Here is a 20,520-nt window from a genome sequence, read left to right on the forward strand (position 1 = left end):
TGCCACCTCTACCTCTGTTGCCACCTCTACCTCTGTTGTCACCTCTACCTCTGTTGTCACTTCTACCTCTGTTCTGTTGTCACCTCTACCTCTGTTGTCACCTCTACCTCTGTTGTCACCTCTACCTCTGTTGTCACTTCTACCTCTGTTGTCACCTCTACCTCTGTTGTCACTTCTACCTCTGTTCTGTTGTCACCTCTACCTCGGTTGTCACCTCTACCTCTGTTGTCACCTCTACCTCTGTTGCCACCTCTACCTCTGTTGCCACCTCTACCTCTGTTGCCACCTCTACCTCTGTTGTCACCTCTACCTCTGTTGTCACTTCTACCTCTGTTCTGTTGTCACCTCTACCTCGGTTGTCACCTCTACCTCTGTTGTCACTTCTACCTCTGTTGTCACCTCTACCTCTGTTGCCACCTCTACCTCTGTTGTCACCTCTACCTCTGTTGTCACCTCTACCTCTGTTGTCACCTCTACCTCTGTTGTCACCTCTACCTCTGTTGTCACTTCTACCTCTGTTGCCACCTCTACCTCTGTTGCCACCTCTACCTCTGTTGCCACCTCTACCTCTGTTGCCACCTCTACCTCTGTTGCCACCTCTACCTCTGTTGTCACTTCTACCTCTGTTGCCACCTCTACCTCTGTTGTCACCTCTACCTCTGTTGTCACCTCTACCTCTGTTGCCACCTCTACCTCTGTTGCCACCTCTACCTCTGTTGCCAGGAGGGTGCCTATTGGTACCCTCCTGGCCTGTTGTCATCTCAGACAACAGTGGTACCCAGTACTATCTTAGGTACAGCTACATCCTTAATCCCTTTTCACCAGGCACCACCTGCCCTACCAGCCACCAATTTATTATCACAAACCCTCGTTGACATACACTTACAGCACAAGCCCCGGGCTGCATGGCCACAGCTATAGTGATAACTCTAAAATGTTTTGCTAGACGTCCAGATAAAGATTACTAGTCCCTGACCGACCCAGGAAACAGGATTATATGTACTTTTTAGCCCCACTAAAACCAACTCGAACCCCAGGATTTCACAGTACGCGGCTTCATTACATTCCAGCTGTGACGTGACCACTGGAGCTGATCGCAGCCGCTCTAGACAATGCTTGTGATTCCCCCAGACACTTTTTGAGAAGAGGCCCAGAAGTGGCTTTCTGCTCTGCTCCACTAAGCTCACGGAAAGCGGTGAAATAGACAGTGAAAAATTGTCATTTTAATATTATAACAGCATTATTTAAATAACCGGTTCCTGTTGATTCAATGTCTCAACAGAATGGTCTATGCCACAATGAAAACAAAAATAATTCTGCTAATTCGCTCCTTAAAATGCTTTGGCTGAATGTTCTTTCAGCCTTGAATATGAGCATGGAGTCAAATATTGATCTGGACATAGTTGGCAAGTACTGTATTTGCAAAGGCTTGGGACGTTGTGGATTCATAGAGTATCAAGACTAGACCGCAGGTTTTCTAAAAGGGAGCCGCTGTGAGGGGGCACCAGAGAGGGGGAGCTGATCACATGTCTAACTAGTAAACAATTACACCCAGGTTTTTGACTTGATCCTTGGTGTTAAGTACCCAGGATTGTAAATGTCTCCCTCTGGTCCTTTGCCCCAATGATAGGTATGAGTTTTTCCTTCATTTAATTGAATTGACTAGGCTATCCTTTGGGGTTATGGATGGATATTGAGTGTCATCAGCATGGCTATGATGGTTTATTTGGTGTTTTCTGATAACTGAGCCAAGTGGCAGTGTTGTTTTTTAGCAGCAAATTTCTATTTTAGTTTAGTCATAGTCTTTGGAATGAAACTTAATTTAGTTTTAGTCACATTTTAGTCACGTGGAATGTTTTAGTGTTAGTCTAGTTTTAGTCGACTAAATGTCATGCGATTTTAGTCAAGTAAATCTACAGTTGATTTAGTCGACTAAAATGTATTTTGGCGAGCCTTGATGGCGTCATAATGGCTGATCTACAAGCTCACAACGCATCGCGCTGCGACACATTGTGAGCTTGTAGATCAGCTATTTTCAGCATGCAAGTGTAAAATGACTTATACTGGATCTCTTGTCCACTAGTCCCTTCCTAACATTTTAGTCTAGTTTTTATTTGTTGACGAAATTGTCAATATATTTAGTCTTGGTTTTAGTCATCATAGCTTAGTTTTCATTTAGATTTTGTCAGTGAAAAAAGGTAGTCGACGAACATTTTTCGTCTTAGTTTTAGTCGACGAAATCAACACTGTCAGGTGGTAGCATGTATACTGTAAGTTAAAGAGACTGGGGCCCAAGATGGAGCCCTGAGGGACATCACATGTCAGCTCAACTCTGTCAGAGGTCACCAAATGCAAGCCACAGCTCACTGTCTCTGTCAGCTTTAGCATTCTGGATGGCTGGGGCTCAATATTGATTTGGCTTGATTGAGCTGTTAAATACATTTTGGAGTCGGGCATAATCCAATTTTAGAGCTGGCCTCAGTTTTTTTCTGCATTCAAAATTCAAAATTATCTGTGTCCTCACATTACCTGGATTTTGGACATAATAGATGCGGGTAGACATCTCTCACGCACCTTCATCTGTACTATAATTCATGTGTCACACAGAATTTGTCCCTGCCATAACTCTGACAGCGTCCGACCGTCTGGTCTCAAATTTGACGTGTGTGTCTCATATAACCCAGAGGTGTGCGGAGCCAAATTTGAATCGGATAGACCAACGGTTTCTGAGAACCAAAAAATCACGAATATCTGTATCTGTCGGCCCGCAGGTCTGAGAAAGAGGCAGACATCAAAATGTGTTCTGGAAATTGTATGCATAATGATATGATTGGCCAACCCAAACCGCCGGCTTCGCATGGATTGGTGGAGCGTCACGTTTCTGCCGCCAAGCCAGTCCCTGACTGGCTGACCCGAGCCCTCGGCTCAACTGACTGGCTGAGTTTCGCATAACACTCCGCATACAGTAGCAGTATAAATGGAATGGAACAACTTGCATCGTTCCCAAAATGCAAGGCCCCCAATGGGCCTAGTCTCTAAAGAGATAATTCCATGTAACGTGCCCTTTTCATAAAGGAGCTAAAGGACATGAGCACTGTTTATGACTTCATTATACAGTAGTACAAATAGAATGGCCATTCCTCATCACGATAATGACACAGTGGCATTGAACCAGCTACAGCCTAATAATATAAGGCAGAAATTGCTGCTCCATCCCCTGTATGATCCTGCAGCATAGTCCTCTATTGGCAGCAGAGAGATGGTGTTTGTGTTTGCCAGTAATGACTCTGGGCTGGCTTTCACACCAGGCTGCTGCTCCTCAGGGACCTGCCAATCTGCTGTCAGCCTGCCTCTTCTCTCATCCGGGTGCGTACGTGTCTCTCTGTTCGTGCGAGTGTGTATGGCATACGTGCGTGTACTGTATGTCTCTCTGTGCGTGTGAGTGTGCATGACTGGGGAGCACTGGCTCTGTTTCAACAATGACCCAGAATTATTGATCCATGCTTGTCATGACCCAACCCAATGTAGTATTTATTAATGATGATTAATTGGCAATTAAATGTCTGCCTGCAGACGACAGCCATGTTTGTATTAATTAATAGCCGGAGAAAGGAAATGACTCTGTTAGTCTAAACATACAACTTGGTTGCCACCTCACATGATATGTGATGTCCTGGCTGGATAATGGCAGCTTGTATAATGAGAGATAACACAAATCTCTTAAGTGTATCCTCAGAGGCTTTCTGTGGCATTGTCGCCTGCGAAGTAGTTATGAAGGGTTTTCTTTTTTTTTCTTTAGAGGTTAAAACTCATCTCTCCCTGGAATATTCTGGGCACATTAGCATATAAATGCACTCCTTGTGAGATGCATGTTTAATACCGCAGAGATTTAAAAGTCTAATCATACATAAAGTGATGATGTGGCAGTGAGTTGGGCAAACGCAGGACAGGGGGAGTATACTGATGAGCTACAGTGCACTCGCTGTGTGAGTCTGTGCACGTGTTTGTGTCCTCACGCGGGCACATACTGTGTGTGTGTGTGTGTGTGTGTGTGTGTGTGTGTGTGTGTGTGTGTGTGTGTGTGTGTGTGTGTGTGTGTGTGTGTGTGTGTGTGTGTGTGTGTGTGTGTGTGTGTGTGTGTGTGTGTGTGTGTGTGTGTGTGTGTGTGTGTGACAGTAGCTATTATGTGTGTAAGCAAGATATAAAGTCTAGATAAGAATATGTGCACAGTAGAATATTGAAGATAAATTGAGTGTACAGCACATGTGAAATGCTGCCCCCGCCTGATTGGCCGAGTGACATCTGTAGAGCAACAGAAATGTACTCACTATTATGAACACCCTCCCCTCCCCCCCCCACACACACACACACACACACACACGCACCTTTTCCTCCCACACACTTCTTCCCCTCTTTCTTCTCTGCACTCTCTCTTAACTCTCAATTTGTCTTTGAACCTAACCTCATCTTCCTCCTTGTTCCTCCACCCTCTCCTTATTTCTCTCAAGAAACCCAAGCAGAAGCCCTGGCACCCTCCAGATGGCTTCATCCTGGGCCTTTGGACCCTCATCATCCTCGTGTTCTTCAAGACTTATGGCCTCAAGCACCTCAAACACATCTTCTGAACACGTTGCACGGCCACGCTCGCCCACCGGAGGAATCTCAATTACTCAAAGGAAGCGCAAAATGAGGAATGAATTCCTATTTGCTGGGTATTTCACTTATCCATGATGAAGAAAGGCAGTCCACACACTGGTCTGTAGCTCCCAGTGTAACATGTATTACTTATTTTATACATTTTGTTACCTAAATACATTTTCTACTGGGATTTCTTCATCATTGTACTGTATGCTTGTTCAGCACCTGTGGAATTTCTTGATGTGTGTGTGCTTCTCATTGGACTTTATTTTACGTATCCAAACATTGTCTGGGAACAGGACTGGCTAGTAGAGAGCTATAAAGCACCGTGGTTATTAGTCCTCATCGCTGTCTCACTGGTACCATTTTAACACTGTAAACCCAAATGGACAGGCAGCGCTAAACGAACTGACAATGTTATGGTGTACTGCTCTAACTGACGTCTTTTTATATATGTATATATTTAATTTATACATGTTTTCTTGTTTTTCTTTTCTTGGTGAATGAATGGATGTCAGTGAATGGCTGAATCTTGACGAGGACAGATACAGTATTTGGAATATGTATTTTAGACCTGAAGCTACTTTCCTGGGTCCTTTCGTCAGTGACTTTGTCGAGCTGTATTTATTTTATTTCTGTTTCTTCGGCCTGCACTATAATTGAGTTGATTTGTCTGAAAATGCACTGAACTGAGACAGCCGATAAGAATTACATTTATTTCTGAGAGCAAGCTGCTCTACATATTTCAGCACTTATTTTTTTCCTTTTTTCTTTATTTTTAAGTGCTACTCGTCAAAATGGAAGTGTGGGCACAACGGCGTGCGATGCGTCATGAGAGTGTTGTGGCATGTTAACGGCCCTCTCACCTCCATATACATTACACCACACGACCCTCATCATGTACAGTCCAGACTTTTGATGGGCAACAATCACACATAATCTCTGAACATGATCTTGCTAAAATTCCACTCGCTAAATCACCCTCCCCCACGGCACCAGCCATTATCTCTCAAGACCAGCACTCTTGCCATTGTATCCCACATGATGGACAGCAATTTTCCTTTGGTGCCTTGATGATAACACCAAAAGCTGTTAGCCCGTCTCAAATGAGTCACTCGTGCAATGGGACTACCTCCTTCCCGGAGCTTTCTACTAACCTAACGAGCTTTCTTCTTAACCTTAACCTCACAGAATAATAACCTCAAAACGGTAACCACGCTCATCGGGTAGAAAGCTCAGATAAAGGGGGAGTCTCCTCATGCAATGCGTTGAATGCATTTTCCTTCTTTGTTCATGCTCTCTTTCTTCTCTCTCCTCATGGCACCTATTCTGAGTTAGCCTCGTTATTGTGAGGGAGGGAGTGAATGATGGTCGACGCATCCGTATCGAGGCTGTGGTAGTTTATCTTTGCTGCATTTAGTATGGGTCGACGCCCATCAGGGCTCCACTGCCACTCTGCCTGGCACAGGAGGTGCAAAATGCATGGAGTCAGGAAATGAAGCCATAATAGGAAAGCTGGTGCTGTGTCAGCCTCCATGTGTGCTTTGCTTATACATTATTTATGCAACTTTTATTATAGAGCCTCTTTGTTGTGCTGCAGCAGCCATCTAAAGTTGAATCGTTTAAAATGAAACATTTCTTCAATTCTTAACAAATCAGGCATGCATTTTCACCAAACTGTAGTCCCAAGTACGCAGAATATGCTTTGAGCTGGTAGGAATTATACATGAAGTAAAAGTACAACTCTGCAAAAGCTTCCCTTACAACAAAACATGTTTGTTTGGTCAAATTTATTTTCATTAAATTCATGTACTGAATAACTAGTATGGTGTGATGCCCTCAGTAAACAATGGAATTGGAAGAAATAGTCAAATGACTTAATAAACATGTTATAATCTATTTCTGCTGATGGATCTTCCTGTATTTCTCCTTTGTAATTCCTCTCGCTATTTTCTGTCTTTCTCCACTCAAATTTCCTTGCAACAACCATTGCTGTGCAGCAGCTATATAATCATTTCTGGGGGGAAAAAATGTATTACTTTATAGTTTGTTTAATTGATAGTGCTTCATTTGTCCTTATTAAAGAACAAAGTTTGGATCTAAGATGTATTCTGACTCCTGAACTCTATGGTTTTCGTCTCTTATGAGATTTCACAGAGCATTAATTACTTATCCGACTGCTTTTTGAAGATGGCACAGCTTTTACAAGGCCAACCTTTTGAAGGTGCTGTACGTCTGGCAACGCTGATGAAGAGCCTGCTTCAGAACAGAAGGACACGAGGCTACTGGGCTACATTTGTACTTATGCGTCTCAGTAACATCAGTCTAATTAGATTTCAATTCAATTCACCGGTTTATCTGTTACTGCTGTATATATGTTGTATATCTCTGCTGTCTGGAAGAAACCATGTCATTCCAAAATGTTAATTTTTCAGAAAATGAAAAAACACATCCAGCTCAAGTGGAGTAAGGAGGTTTTTGTCTAAGCTCTTTTTAATACTTTCCATTGGTTCCATTTTTTTTAACACAGACTTAAAGGGTGTTCAATCGCATTGATTTATGCAAAAAAGAAAAAAATTGAGTTAGGTGGTTTCTTCCGAACAGCAACGATAATTATTAACCAATGCAGCATTATTGCATAATTATCATAATTATCGCCTTTGCAACTATATATAGTCTCATAGCATTGCCTCCCTCTGTGCACGTACAGCATACCTGACAGCAGATTTACTACAGTTGGAGGCCATCGATATTGTCCTTTTCTTTTTGCTGAGGTTTGCGTGATCTGCGCAAAAGGACAGTTAACCCATTTTGGGCGGGAACCCCTTTTGGTGTTTTAAACATGTTATAATTTAGCTATTGAAAAATAGCAGATCTACAAGCTCACGATCTTGTAAGTCTGCTATTTTTGAAAAATCGTGAAAATATTTATTTCAGAAAACTGGAGGATTTAGAAGGATTTTTTAAAATTTTGAGGTCAGGCCTAAATGGGTCAAATGATAAGGGACAATATCGGTGGCACCCAACTGTAAATTGAAAACAGCCCTATAAAAGATGGATTTGTTGTCTCCACCAGGCCGAAGGCATGGGGGAGAGAGTATGTTTTGCACTCCGTCTGTGTGTGTGTCCGTCCGTCCGTCTGTGTACAGCTAATCTCCGGCACCGTTTTTGCACACACACTCCCTGGATGCCAACGATGAACCTCTGCCCCAAATTTTCCAGTTATAGCGACTTTTGAAAAACACTTTTTATATTACTCCTCCAGATTCTGTCCAAAAATCCCGTAAATCGTTACACACTATCTCTATAGTCATGTGTTCAAGCCGGATCTGTCCGATATTTCAATATTCCATCCTAATTGGCTAACATTGGCTTTCAAAGTTTGCAGGATTGGCCCGTTTTTAACAAAAAGTGTCATCTTGAACGCAGTGTGCAATTTACGTGAAATCTTTCACAGACTTTCCTACTAGGCTGATGAATATATCCCACCCTTTTCACATTGGCCTGTTATAGCGCCACCAACAGGTGGATTTTTGCAAAACTCATTTTTGGAACAAAATGCCTCAAATCATCCAATTGCCATCCAAGGCGTAAGAAGAAATGGCACCCTTTTCACATTGGCCTATTATAGGGCCACCAGGAGGCCACAACCTGACCTGCCCTGGTGGAGACCTGTGCCCAGAGGGGCACTTTATCTAGTTTGTTCTAAAACCCTCTTCAGAATTGACTCCCATCTCCTCTGCTTCTCATTCCTACTTCAACGTGCACAGACAGAATTGAATTGGAACTGGGTCCTTGCCTAGATTGCCCGACCATAGAGCCGGCCTAGAATTATTAATGTCCCTTACCGACTGATCAACACTGTATTTGTTTATTTGAAAAGGATGCATATTACTTTTTACCTGACACACAGAAATGACCTGGCACAGAAATACTTGGTCAGTTTGCGCTGATATGGGGTGGCACAGATATTTAGTGTAGATGAAAACAGGAAGGGCCTAGTATAGAGGTCTTTGTTATAGGGTTTAAGTGGTTAATAATGCATCTGTATTCTGTACGTCATTTTGATGTGGCGGAAAAAAAGAAAACAAGGAGCCAATTTGTGATTTATGTTGGCATTATATTGAACTCCCCTATAGAATAGAAAATGTCCATCGCTGCTTACACTATTACCACAAATTATGTACATATTCTTCAGGTGATGAGTGCTCCCAATGCAGCCTCTGCTGAGCTCAAAGGGTGCTAAAAGACTCATTCAATTGTAAGACCCATAGGAGGTCTATTTTTAGCTTGGGGTTGATGAGAAGCCCTGGCCCCTCTTTCATTATTATTTCAGTGAGGCACCATGCTGTTACATCCAGACAGGAAGAGAGATGTTCCAAAAGAAAATGTCAAGAGGTGCGGCCATCAATTGAAGGTGAGGGTGAGTTAGTGGCCTCCTATTTTCACTAAAGCTGGATGTACAATATCAATCTGTATTACCGTGTGTGTGTGTGTGTGTGTGTGTGTGTGTGTGTGTGTGTGTGTGTGTGTGTGTGTGTGTGTGTGTGTGTGTGTGTGTGTGTGTGTGTGTGTGTGTGTGTGTGTGTGTGTGTGTGTGTGTGTGTGTGTGTGTGTGTGTGTGTGTGTGTGTGTGTGTGTGTGTGAAAACAGTGTGAGTGAGACCTGGAGGAAAATAAATTATCCACTTTTCGGTCTCAAAGTCCAATGTCAAAAATGAGGATACGGTGAAAATTGGCAAAGGATTGGGGGGATCTTCATGAAACTAGGTGTTAATGATCAGTATGCTGCACACAAAGTTATGGGTCAAATAGGTCACTGGCAGGAATAAGAGATGGAACAACTATGTTGGTGTGGGCAGGGTTTGCACCCACAGCTGCATTTATTAAAATCTTTATTTTCTACTAGATTGTATGGATTGACGCCTCAGTGGCTAGGCATCTAGAAGAGCGTTTGTGTATCTATGTACTTCCACAGCTCCATATTTAGGATAGACTGGTGTCATCAACATGATGTCAGAGATCCACAGGGAAACCATGCCGTTATTAGTCCCCATCTTGTTTTCTGAAACCAGTGTAGGCCCTGTAGACTGTTACCCAGGCTAGTAGACTGTAGCAATGAACCACTGCAATCCTTTGGTTCAAAAATGCATTTTATTTAGTCTATTGTCTGACATAGTTTCCTAAAGTGTTCAGAATACAAGATGGGGGAGGAGGATTAACTGAATTAACAAGTGTACAGTAGGTAGAAACCTTGAATGCTCATGTGCTATTTCACTTTGCCAAGCAACCTTTATGTTTAAAAATGCTCAAGTGCTTCTCTTTGCCGATATAAATCATTGCATACCTTTTGTGTTTAAGAATTCTCAAGTGCTATTTCACTTTGCCGATATAAATCATTGCATACCTTTTGTGTTTTAGATAACATCTTTACTGAACCAAAGCACATCTCTGTGTTGGGTAGAGCTAAAGTACGAGACTCCCAAGCAAGGCTGCATTCTCCCACAGTTCTTAGAGATCTTATGAGTTACATTAAGTCATAAACCTGTTTAGGTTTAGGACTTAATGTAGAGAAGAAAGGAAAGGAAGCGGCTAGGAAACGACAATCCCCTTTGTGCTTTGGAAAGTGGATTTATCTCGCATGAGCAACCTCCCACCCTAAATGTTTCATAATGTAATGAATTGAGACTCCCGTGCCAACAAAAGGCCGAGCTTGGATCTGAAATATGGTGCTGCTGTGAAGCGTGGGATCACAACGTAAATCATGTTCCCTGTGTGTAAACACAGATGCGTGTGACCCGAAGCACCTCACCTCGTGTTACTCACATTACAGCGATGAGAGTAAAATCAATGGGGACCGAGCACCGAGAAATATCATTAAGATAACGATGCTTCTCAACCCTTTTCCTGACTGTCACTTGATTCTTATTCGGTGAGAGAGGGGGAAGGTGTTGGGGCAAGGTAGAGCTAGAAGATGACACATCCACAGAGAGTGAGAAAAAGGGAGAGAGATGGAGAAAATGGAGAGAGAGGGCAGACAGATAGCATTCTCATCATCTGAACGAGATACGAGGAACAAATGAAAGGGACAGGGGTGAGGAGGGTGCACAGATCCTGTAATCGTCATCAATCTAAGCGTGTATAAAAAAGAAGAAAGAAACACAATTTTCTCCCGCAATAACATGTGTGCCATTCTCCTGCAAGGCACGGAGAAGCACGGCAGCGGCAGCAGCGTTTGAATTTAGTTGGATAAATGCCCCTGTGGCGTCCGCACTCTCAATCTTAATCTCCTGCTTGTCTTGTGTGACATGGCGCTGCATTTCCACGACAATCCAGCTCGTAGCTATATAAATTTCCCCATTAGCTGTTGACAGGATCTGACAAAAGCCTCACGGCACATACATCTAGCTTCTGTAGGTGCAGATAGGATGACACTGTCTCATACACACACACACACACACACACACACGCATGCATGTGTGTGACATTTCCCAGTATTGTGATACAAGTGCTCTCTTGCAGAGTTTGACTCGTGATATGAAACGTGTTGAGCATACCGTGTACGTGTTTGACAGGCATCTAGAGGGATGGCTAAATGATTCATGTCTCCGTCATTGACAAGTGTGAACCAGTGTCACACTACACCAGGGTCCATGGACTCAACGGTCCTTTCACCTTCTCCTTCAAGCCCTCCGACCAACATAATGTATGAGCATGGATAATTCATACATTCTCAATGAGAGGATGTCAAATAAGACCATGTTTGAATTAAATGACAGTGTACTGCAGCATGGCAATGCATTTATTTATTAATGTCTTTGTAGGTACGTGTCCCGAATCCTTTTGTGTCACAGGCTTTGTGTTGAGCCCAAACTAAACGTTTGTTCACTCTGTGGTATCTCTGGTAACTGTAAAGTACATGACACATACTGTACATGAGCACACGGTACTGTACTTGTAGGCACACAAACAACCTTGAAGATTTCCACAGTTTAACATGCATTTAGTAGTGTGGAAGGTACAATGTTTTTATGTAGCTTGTACAGTACGTATCACTCACAGTCTTACAACACACCAGATCAGGACAGTCCAAACAGTCCAAAACAGGGACATTTCACTTCGAACCAGTTCTGGCTCAACAGAACAAAACAAGAGTTAGTGGCAGCGGTGGCCGAACGGATTGCGGATCGGTCTTGATACCGGAAGGTCTCCAGTTCGAATCAGCGGTCCGACACGTTAAAAATTACCACCGCTGAAGTGCCCTTGAACAAGGCATTGAACCACTACGATGAAATGTTCTATGAGCAGGGCCTGGCTGGAAACAAGTTCTTGAGCTTAGCCCAGATACCCTGGGTAAATATAGTAATCATTTCATTTCATTTCATTTCAGCTCAAGGCTCCCATCATCCATGATGATGATATCAGCGGCGTCATTTGGGTTCCCAGGGGATGGCCATTGTCACCCCTAATGTGTTCGCATTTAACTTCAAATCCAGTTATTTTATGCATTGCATATGTTTGCACATGATTCTCGTATTAGATTGGCACTGAGTGCATCTCATTCCACACCATGTCCATCTACATGTGCCATGATGTGACACATAGCATGTGAGACAGGTGTTCTTCTCTGTACACATACATTCATTAGCCACGTCCCATTTTGGCCATGCATTATAGGCGAACATTTTGAAAACATAAAAAATAGCAGATCTACAAGCTCACCGTCTCACGTCTGCCGCATGATGCAACAATGTGTTGCATCATGACACGCTTGCACATCTGCTATTTTAGCAGTTTTCTTTTCAGTGTTTTTTTGCCACCCTCTATATTTTTTTCTGAAATGACGCCTCTGACATCATCCAGGTCCACAGTTTCACACAAACCAGTCTTTTCCGCATCGAATGCTATCGCACGTCCTATCCTAGTATACACTGTACGTACACAGGATCGGCTCTGAATACAAGAGCACCAGCATGGTCTTTCCATCCTCAAACAATCCTCAGACCCTTCCGAGGAAGAACCTCTTCCACGTTCACCGTGGTGCCTCCTGTCGGTCACGTCTGCCGGGGTGCCAGGGGGGATGCTGCCTCCGGGGAGGTGGTGGCGTTGGCAGGGAGGGGCGAGGGGCTCCAGTCGGGTTGGTAGAAGTGGATGTCAAACGTCCGTGCCCAGTTGGCGAAGACCCGCTTCTCCGTGATGAAGCGGTGATGGCTGCCACGCCGGCCACGCTCGTGGGAGATGTACATGGCGCACTCGTCCGGCCCGCGGGGCTCGTAGTAGTGGTATGGGACAGAGTGGTGCTGGGGCTCTCTGGGGGAGGCCGGGACAGAAGGAAGAATAGAGACGGGAAGAAGAATGTGTATGGGGGGGGGGGGGGGGGGGGGCGGGCAGACAGACAGATAGAGAAAGCAAGACAAGAACGAGAAAGAAGAGAATGAGCACTTGTATTGTTTAGATACAGTTTTGAACAGCTTCTTAGCAACGTCTGGCGTTCAGAGATTACGTCATATGGACTTTTAAAAAATCACACCTGTGTGAAGTGAGGGGCGCGCTTTACCAACATCAATTTAACATCACAAAATAGCAGTTTATAAGAATCGTGGTCCATTATTGGCGGAGGTTTTCCTCTGACATGCATATGCCGATTTGGTCAGTGACAGACAAAACAAACATTAAACTCTGTCCATTGTCAATGGCGTTTACATTTTTTTGTCTAGACAAGACAAACATTAAACCTGTGTATAGGAAAATCCGTGTGAAGTGTTATCATCATACTTCATCTCATTCTGGCCAATCTTTTTTCGCAATTTGCGTCTTCACTTTTGTCTTCAATGTTTGTGTTTACGCAATGTTTGTGTTTACACAAACACTCAAAGCTGGCCAATCATTGTCAACAGCATTCAATGTTTGTGTTAGGACAATGTTTGTGTTTACACAAACCCTCAAAGCTGGACATAGGAGGGGCTAGCGCCCCTAAAAAACAGCACCACTCATGACATCATGTGGCAGCCAAGTCTAGGGACTTTTTATGTTTGCTTAAAAACAGCACCCCCCAAACAGGACACCAGCTGTTTGCGTTAAGCAGTGACCTCATGTGGCAGCCACAGTGGGCGCCCCTTCACAGCAAGTGTGATTGTTTTATAACTGATGCTGTAGCAGTGATATATTTACTATTACTGACTATAGCGAAGCTCATTAGTTGTAAATGTCTACATTGTTATAGTAGGCTATACCTCAGACTGTGGTCTGTTTTGTTATGCCTGCTAATATTGCTTTGTGTATTGTGTATCTCAGTCATACAGTAACCAATAACAATTATACACTCGCCTCGGCTTATTATGAGAACTTTCACTAATGATTTTATTCAGGAGGAATAAACTGGTATTCCTTCTTGATAATGATCATGCACGCTTGAATTATTGCCTGCCTGAACAATGAATGTGAAATAATACTCTCAATTATGGCCTGCAACAAAGCTGTATCGATTTATTTTTACATTATGTACCGTATGTGAGTTCATGGAAAATACTGTATTAAGAGTTTCCTTTATGAGTGTTGGCTGAGTTGGAACAGGCTGTGGTACATTCGGTAAAACTCTACTAATGAGGCTGGCTGATTTAGCTGCTAGGAGCAAAGTACAAGAAAATGTCAATTATGCCTATCCCACAATTCTTTGCATTTACAGAAGGCATACACTACATCATGTACTGTAGATGTGGGACTATACAGTCTGAGGGAAAAAAATAAGAACTTTGCTCAGAAAGTAAGGAATTGATTAGCCTGACAGATATGTCAGCATTAGGGGAGTAACGATATAGTAACTATCAAAATTTTATTTGAATTAAAAAAAAGTATATCGATATGTAAACAGCAAATATCGTATCGTTTGACTTTGTATTGTATCATTTTGCAATGGAAATAATCGGTATGGAATCATTTTGCAGTGTAAAATGCGAGTCTCTCCACATAAAGGGACTTAATTCTCCTTTTGATCCTAATCAGTGGAGAGATGTACAGTATGTTCTAATAATCTTTTCTAAATGTTATGTACTGTATTTTATATCATTGCAGTCGCAATTGAAAAACATAACATAATGTAGTATATTTAATATGAGAGTTACGACCATTTGAATTATACAAGCACGCGTTTTTGGTTATCAGATCTGACATGTTGGATATGTATCGAAAGCTTATTTCATAGCAAAGTTGAGTTGGCAGTTTGTTATTTATCCGTCCCTCTCTGGAGGTAGGATGAGACTGGCCCATATGCATTATATGACCAGATCCTACACTTTTGGTTGAAGGTTAAAATCATACTGCAGCCAAAAATGTCTCTCTCTCTCTCTCTCTCTCTCTCTCTCTCTCTCTCTCTCAGAGCCCTCTTGTAATCTTTGCTGTTGGACTCCTGCCGAGTCTGTATGACCTATAAGCTACTAAGTAATTCTGCCCTCTAGAGTGATAGATTGATTTATGTGCAGAGCGAATTAAATTGAATCACGGAACCAAGACAACCTCACCTGGCGGTGCTACAAACCAGTGGTTAATGTTTTCATGTCAAGGACCCCTAAATATAATGTATTAGCAACAGGTCAGCTTGGCATATTATATACGTATAATCTACTGCATCAGCCTGTCTTTATCATTAGTTAAGTTTTCCTTCTTTTTCTTGGCTGGCTGGAATTGTTTTTGTTGCTATTTTAATAAGTTTTATGAATGTATTTATTATTGTAATGAGTAAGTTTACACACACATTTGCACTCAACGGACCACAATGGAAATGTTATATCCTTCTAACAGGTATGTTCAGAAATAAAGTAGGTACATGTACAGTATATGCATTTTTGAGGGGTGCTAGCCCTCCGATTCCCAGCTTTCCGGGTTTGTGTAAACACAAACATTGAAGACAAAAGTGAAGACGGAAAAGTGAGGACGCAAATTGTGATTGGCCAGAATGAGACGATCAATAATCACAATCAAATAAAAAGTTCTGCCTTAGCTTTATAAACATTCCTTATATAGCCCTTTGTCTCCTAGCCATCCTCGTTGCATGAATTCATATTATCATGTGACTTCTGCAGACCTGTCTGGCCCCAAGCGCTGGGTGGGCGAAGAAATATAGTGCAATAGCCAATCAGCCTCTGTCAATCATGGGCCTGAGCGCAGACACTGATTGGCTCTTCCACTTTTTGATTTTTCTGCGAAATGCTCATGAGCGCTTGGGGCCAGATCGGTCTGCAGAAGACACATGATAATGATTACCAGGATACTTTTCTCCCATCAGTTTCAGATTCCATATTCACTATTTTATATTCTGCTCACTGCTCACTGCCCCTTAGATAGCACATTATGTAGACTTAGATAGTATTTTAAACAGACTTATAGCTTGTTATGTAGACAGCTCTAGAATTGCACTTTATGTAGTCATAGCACCTTATAGTACACATGTATAATATATTATATAGTATAGTATGTATAGTTTACATAGATACTCCACTGTTACGTTCTTAGTTTACGCATGATTCATGATAACTACTTTTTATATATGTGATGTATGCCATGCTTTTGTTATTGCTTAATGTAAATCGCTCTGGATTAAGAGCGTCTGCTAAATGCCTAAATTGTATAAATTGTAAATTGACCTTGAAAAGGCTATGTGGGTTTTATAGATTTGTAGGCATCTCATCAATGGTCTGTTGCACTGGCTTTTCTATTCATCCAGATTGATTAGAGACTAATCAATCTGAATGAATAGAAAAGCCAGTCTAATCATTAGACTATCCATGCTAAATTGATTTAGATTAACTGATATTATTTGTAAAAAAAAATCTCAGCTGAAAGTATTTTTATACTTTTGTGCATGTTTGCTGAGTAAACTTGTGAAGGTGTTCCATAGGTCACTGGTGAGAATCTATACAATCTTTGTTACGTCACACCAAGCTAGAGCCACACAGAAAGGTCAGGCAATCTTATTGGACTCCTAGCACCCTTTACAAAGCCAGTTTAATTTGTTCCCCTCAGGACGGAGATCTTACCTAACCTAGAATCACCTAATTTTAAAGGTTCCATGACATTCAATTTCATTGATTTTTCTTTTTCTTTCAGTGTTTTTGTATATTATATTATTTCTATAATATACTATTTGTATCATCCTTTGGCTACAGGACTATAGTATATTATTTGAATAATACTATTTGAATGTGTGGTCATGAGTGGACTCTATAATACAGCACATTTTTATTTTAGTCTGTTTAGTCTGTGTCTATTCATACAAGTTACGTTTTTAACATTACGTTGCTGATGATGACATCATACCTGCAGAAGTCGGGGGCGACCATGCCATAGACGTTGATTCTATCGCACAGCTCCAGGGCTATGGTCATGGTGAACCAGCCTGTACTCAACCATGAGTTGGAGACCCGCCTGCACATAAAGGAGAGACGGAGAGGATTGTTTAGACAGGGCTGAGATGTGGAAAGAGGAGGTACAGTACATTACACTACAGCAGGGGTTCTCACCGTTTTTGGCCGGGTGTCGTATATTACAGAGCCACATTACGATGAAATATCCATATAATGTTGTATAATGTCATATACTGTTTATGCAGGACAAACCTGCACTGACTGAGTTTCTGCATGTGAGCTCTGAGAGGTTTGATATTAGCTGGCCCACAGACACATTCCAAGAACGGCCTATGTGATCAGTTGAAAAGGTCTGCTATGAAATTGTAAAGGCTATTGTATTAAACCGTGGATACCATTGTGTTAATAATCTATAGAAGTGACCATCTACTTAGTATGCGGTGGTCTGGGGACGCACATGCACATGCGTACACACATACAAGGGCGTTGGGGTGCACACCCTACATGCACTATTTGGGGAGAATTATAAAGAGGGTCTCAAATGTGCGGAGATCCAGAATCCAGGGAGAATCCAGTGAGAATCCACAGAATCCAGTCAGAGAGGTCAGTCGAGAATCCAGTCAGTCAGAGTGAGATCTGTAGCCAGGTTCCAGATGAGGACGGGGACAGCTATGAGGGGACTGCTCTAGGATGGCTCTTGAATGGACTGATCATGAATTTGGTAACTAAGCTTTGTCCTTAATAAAATGATACAGAAATAAGGACATGCCTGGCCTCTCCAATCATTTATGCAACAGGGTAAAAAGTGCTTCCTGGACACTCAATATATGACAAATAATGGCAATACACTACAAATAATGGCGAGCTAGATCGTGGCCTCATTGTTCGCGCTCGGGGGGGCAGTCTGCTCCTCTGGGACGGATTGAGGAAAAGAACTTTGTTTTGTCACGGAGTGTGTCTGGGAGTGCTTCGCCTTGTTGTTTGAGTGGTTGGGAGGCCATGACAACTTGTAGGGATTCGGATTATTGGAATTGAGGATTTAAGTTTAGTTCAGTCTGCTCGGCGGGGACCGTCATCGTCTCTGCTACGGCTACAGTCAACCAGCGGCTTTCAGCAGTGGTGTGCGTCGTCATCACCATGGTTTTCGTCACCACGGCAGCAGACGGCCGGAGAGAGGGGCTGCAGTCAGGGGTCAGCGAGCACCACCAGCGTCACCTCTTCAGCAGCGATCGTGAGGGGGGTCCATTCTACTCTGCTCGGCTCGGCGATTCAGTGTTCAAAGGGAGGCGTTCATCGGCCACGGACACCGAGAGGAGGAGGCTCGGCTCAATTCAACAGTTCTACAGGCTCCCAGCAACGCATCACTTTGCAGCATGAGTTTCTGCCTTGCAGTGGCCTACTCTGTAAAGGCTTACAGTGGCTTTTACGGGCGTCAACTTCTCATTTTCAGTCATTTTGTCATGTCTGAAAGAGGGGAGATGGAGAAGTCAGTTCAGTTTGGGAGAGAGGACAGCTCGACAACAACTGTGCGGTGCATCAGGACACTGCATCATGCATATAACCTGTTGACATGGGCAGCCTCATTTGGCCATGCTGGCTGAAGGAACAGTCGACGTGAGATAACGAGAGGGGCAACGTTACAGAAGAATCTTTATATCAGATGAATATCGTTACATCTGATTTCAAATGTGTGTCTGTGTTTGTCTAATTCAACATAATAGGCATGTATGTTGATGGTTTTGTCGTAGGGCATTTGAATTAGAGAAATTGACTTGATGGGGATGAATATGCCTAGATTTGGGAAAATGAATAATAATGTGTACCGGAATAATATTAGTAGATGTCTCTTTGTTAGACGAGAGGTAGTGGCCCTGCCGTACGCTTAAGTGTAATCCGTCCTAAGATTAGATAAAGGGCGTATTGTTATTCAACTAAATTTGTGAATGGGGAAAAGTCAATGAAGGTATTTGGCCAAGACTGTGGAATTATCTATTGTTATGTAGATTACTCTGTTTTTTGACGTATATGTGTTGGAAGTTGATCTGTGAATCAGCTGCATGTTGTGAGGGATTAATGCTGATACTCAGATGTGATTTGTACCGTTATCGTTCATTGGGTTGAAAATAGTGGGGTTGTATCTGATGTTATCTGATGTTTTTCCCCGGCCTTGGAAATATGGAGGGTTGAAATAATGTATGGATAATTTCTGCATGTCCTAAAGGAGAACTAAACTTTTGAGGGTCAATAGTATTGGATGATTATAGCTATAATTTAGTCATGACATTAACTGAAGCTAGGTGTTTTAGATGTCACGATTGAAAGGTTATAACACACATTGATCTATAATTGGAGTGCTTTTGAGTAAAGCAAAAGGGGTTGGAGAAGCGACAATGTATTGTGTTAAGTGTCAGATATGTGTACTAATCATTTATGCCATTATTCATGTTTGAGTTATGTGATTGTTGAAAGTGATAGGGATTATACTACAGAGAAGTTATTGGGGTGTAAACGATTTTTACTGTGTTTTTGTGTTAAAATGAAAATGATGAAATGAAATGTAATGAAGTAAACACAGAGAGAGTCAAGCATACTGATGATGAGGATGTAAATGTAATGAAGATCACTGGTGATGATTTTAAGTAATTTGAATGCTGGAAACTTTTGAGGGTATTTTTGGATTCTATTGTAATTGTGTGATTTCTTTGAATTGCTGATGTTCCAGTAAGTAAGTCATGTATCGGCCAGAGGGGGGATTCTAATGTGGCTCCTTCCTATAAGTTTGTGACACATGTTGTCTCATGTGTCAAGGGAGGACTATGTCGTATATTACAGAGCCACATTACGATGAAATATCCATATAATGTTGTATAATGTCATATACTGTTTATGCAGGACAAACCTGCACTGACTGAGTTTCTGCATGTGAGCTCTGAGAGGTTTGATATTAGCTGGCCCACAGACACATTCCAAGAACGGCCTATGTGATCAGTTGAAAAGGTCTGCTATGAAATTGTAAAGGCTATTGTATTAAACCGTGGATACCATTGTGTTAATAATCTATAGAAGTGACCATCTACTTAGTATGCGGTGGTCTGGGGACGCACATGCACATGCGTACACACATACAAGGGCGTTGGGGTGCACACCCTACATGCACTATTTGGGGAGAATTATAAAGAGGGTCTCAAATGTGCGGAGATCCAGAATCCAGGGAGAATCCAGTGAGAATCCACAGAATCCAGTCAGAGAGGTCAGTCGAGAATCCAGTCAGTCAGAGTGAGATCTGTAGCCAGGTTCCAGATGAGGTCGGGGACAGCTATGACATGACTGCTCTAGGATGGCTCTGGAGTTGACTGATCATGAATTTGGTAACTAAGCTTTGTCCTTAATAAAATGATACAGAAATAAGGACATGCCTGGCCTCTCCAATCATTTATGCAACAGGGTAAAAAGTGCTTCCTGGACACTCAATATATGACAAATAATGGCAATCAATATACTACACGGGGACCCCTGGAAATGCT

At 42.4% G+C, this 20,520-nt stretch overlaps 2 protein-coding genes across 2 annotated transcripts in view; one reads left to right on the forward strand and one right to left on the reverse strand.

The window, feature by feature from the left end:
• The window catches only part of pigk (phosphatidylinositol glycan anchor biosynthesis, class K), a 40,880-nt gene extending 34,133 nt beyond the window's left edge, over window positions 1-6,747 (forward strand). Inside the window, exon 11 of the mRNA XM_079529183.1 lies at window positions 4,509-6,747. Coding sequence (XP_079385309.1) covers window positions 4,509-4,625 — 117 coding nt within the window. The 3' untranslated portion in view covers window positions 4,626-6,747. The remainder of the gene's footprint in view (window positions 1-4,508) is intronic.
• Window positions 6,748-12,390: 5,643 nt separating this feature from the next.
• Window positions 12,391-20,520, reverse strand: part of st6galnac5a (ST6 (alpha-N-acetyl-neuraminyl-2,3-beta-galactosyl-1,3)-N-acetylgalactosaminide alpha-2,6-sialyltransferase 5a) — a 46,098-nt gene continuing 37,968 nt past the window's right edge. The window contains exons 4-5 of the mRNA XM_079488984.1: window positions 16,950-17,057; window positions 12,391-12,947 (exon numbers count right to left, since the gene is read on the reverse strand). Of these exons, the coding sequence (XP_079345110.1) occupies window positions 12,692-12,947; window positions 16,950-17,057 (364 nt within the window). The 3' untranslated portion in view covers window positions 12,391-12,691. The remainder of the gene's footprint in view (window positions 12,948-16,949; window positions 17,058-20,520) is intronic.

Source organism: Electrona antarctica, assembly GCF_951216825.1.
Source record: "Electrona antarctica genome assembly, chromosome: 19".
NCBI lineage: Eukaryota > Metazoa > Chordata > Actinopteri > Myctophiformes > Myctophidae > Electrona > Electrona antarctica.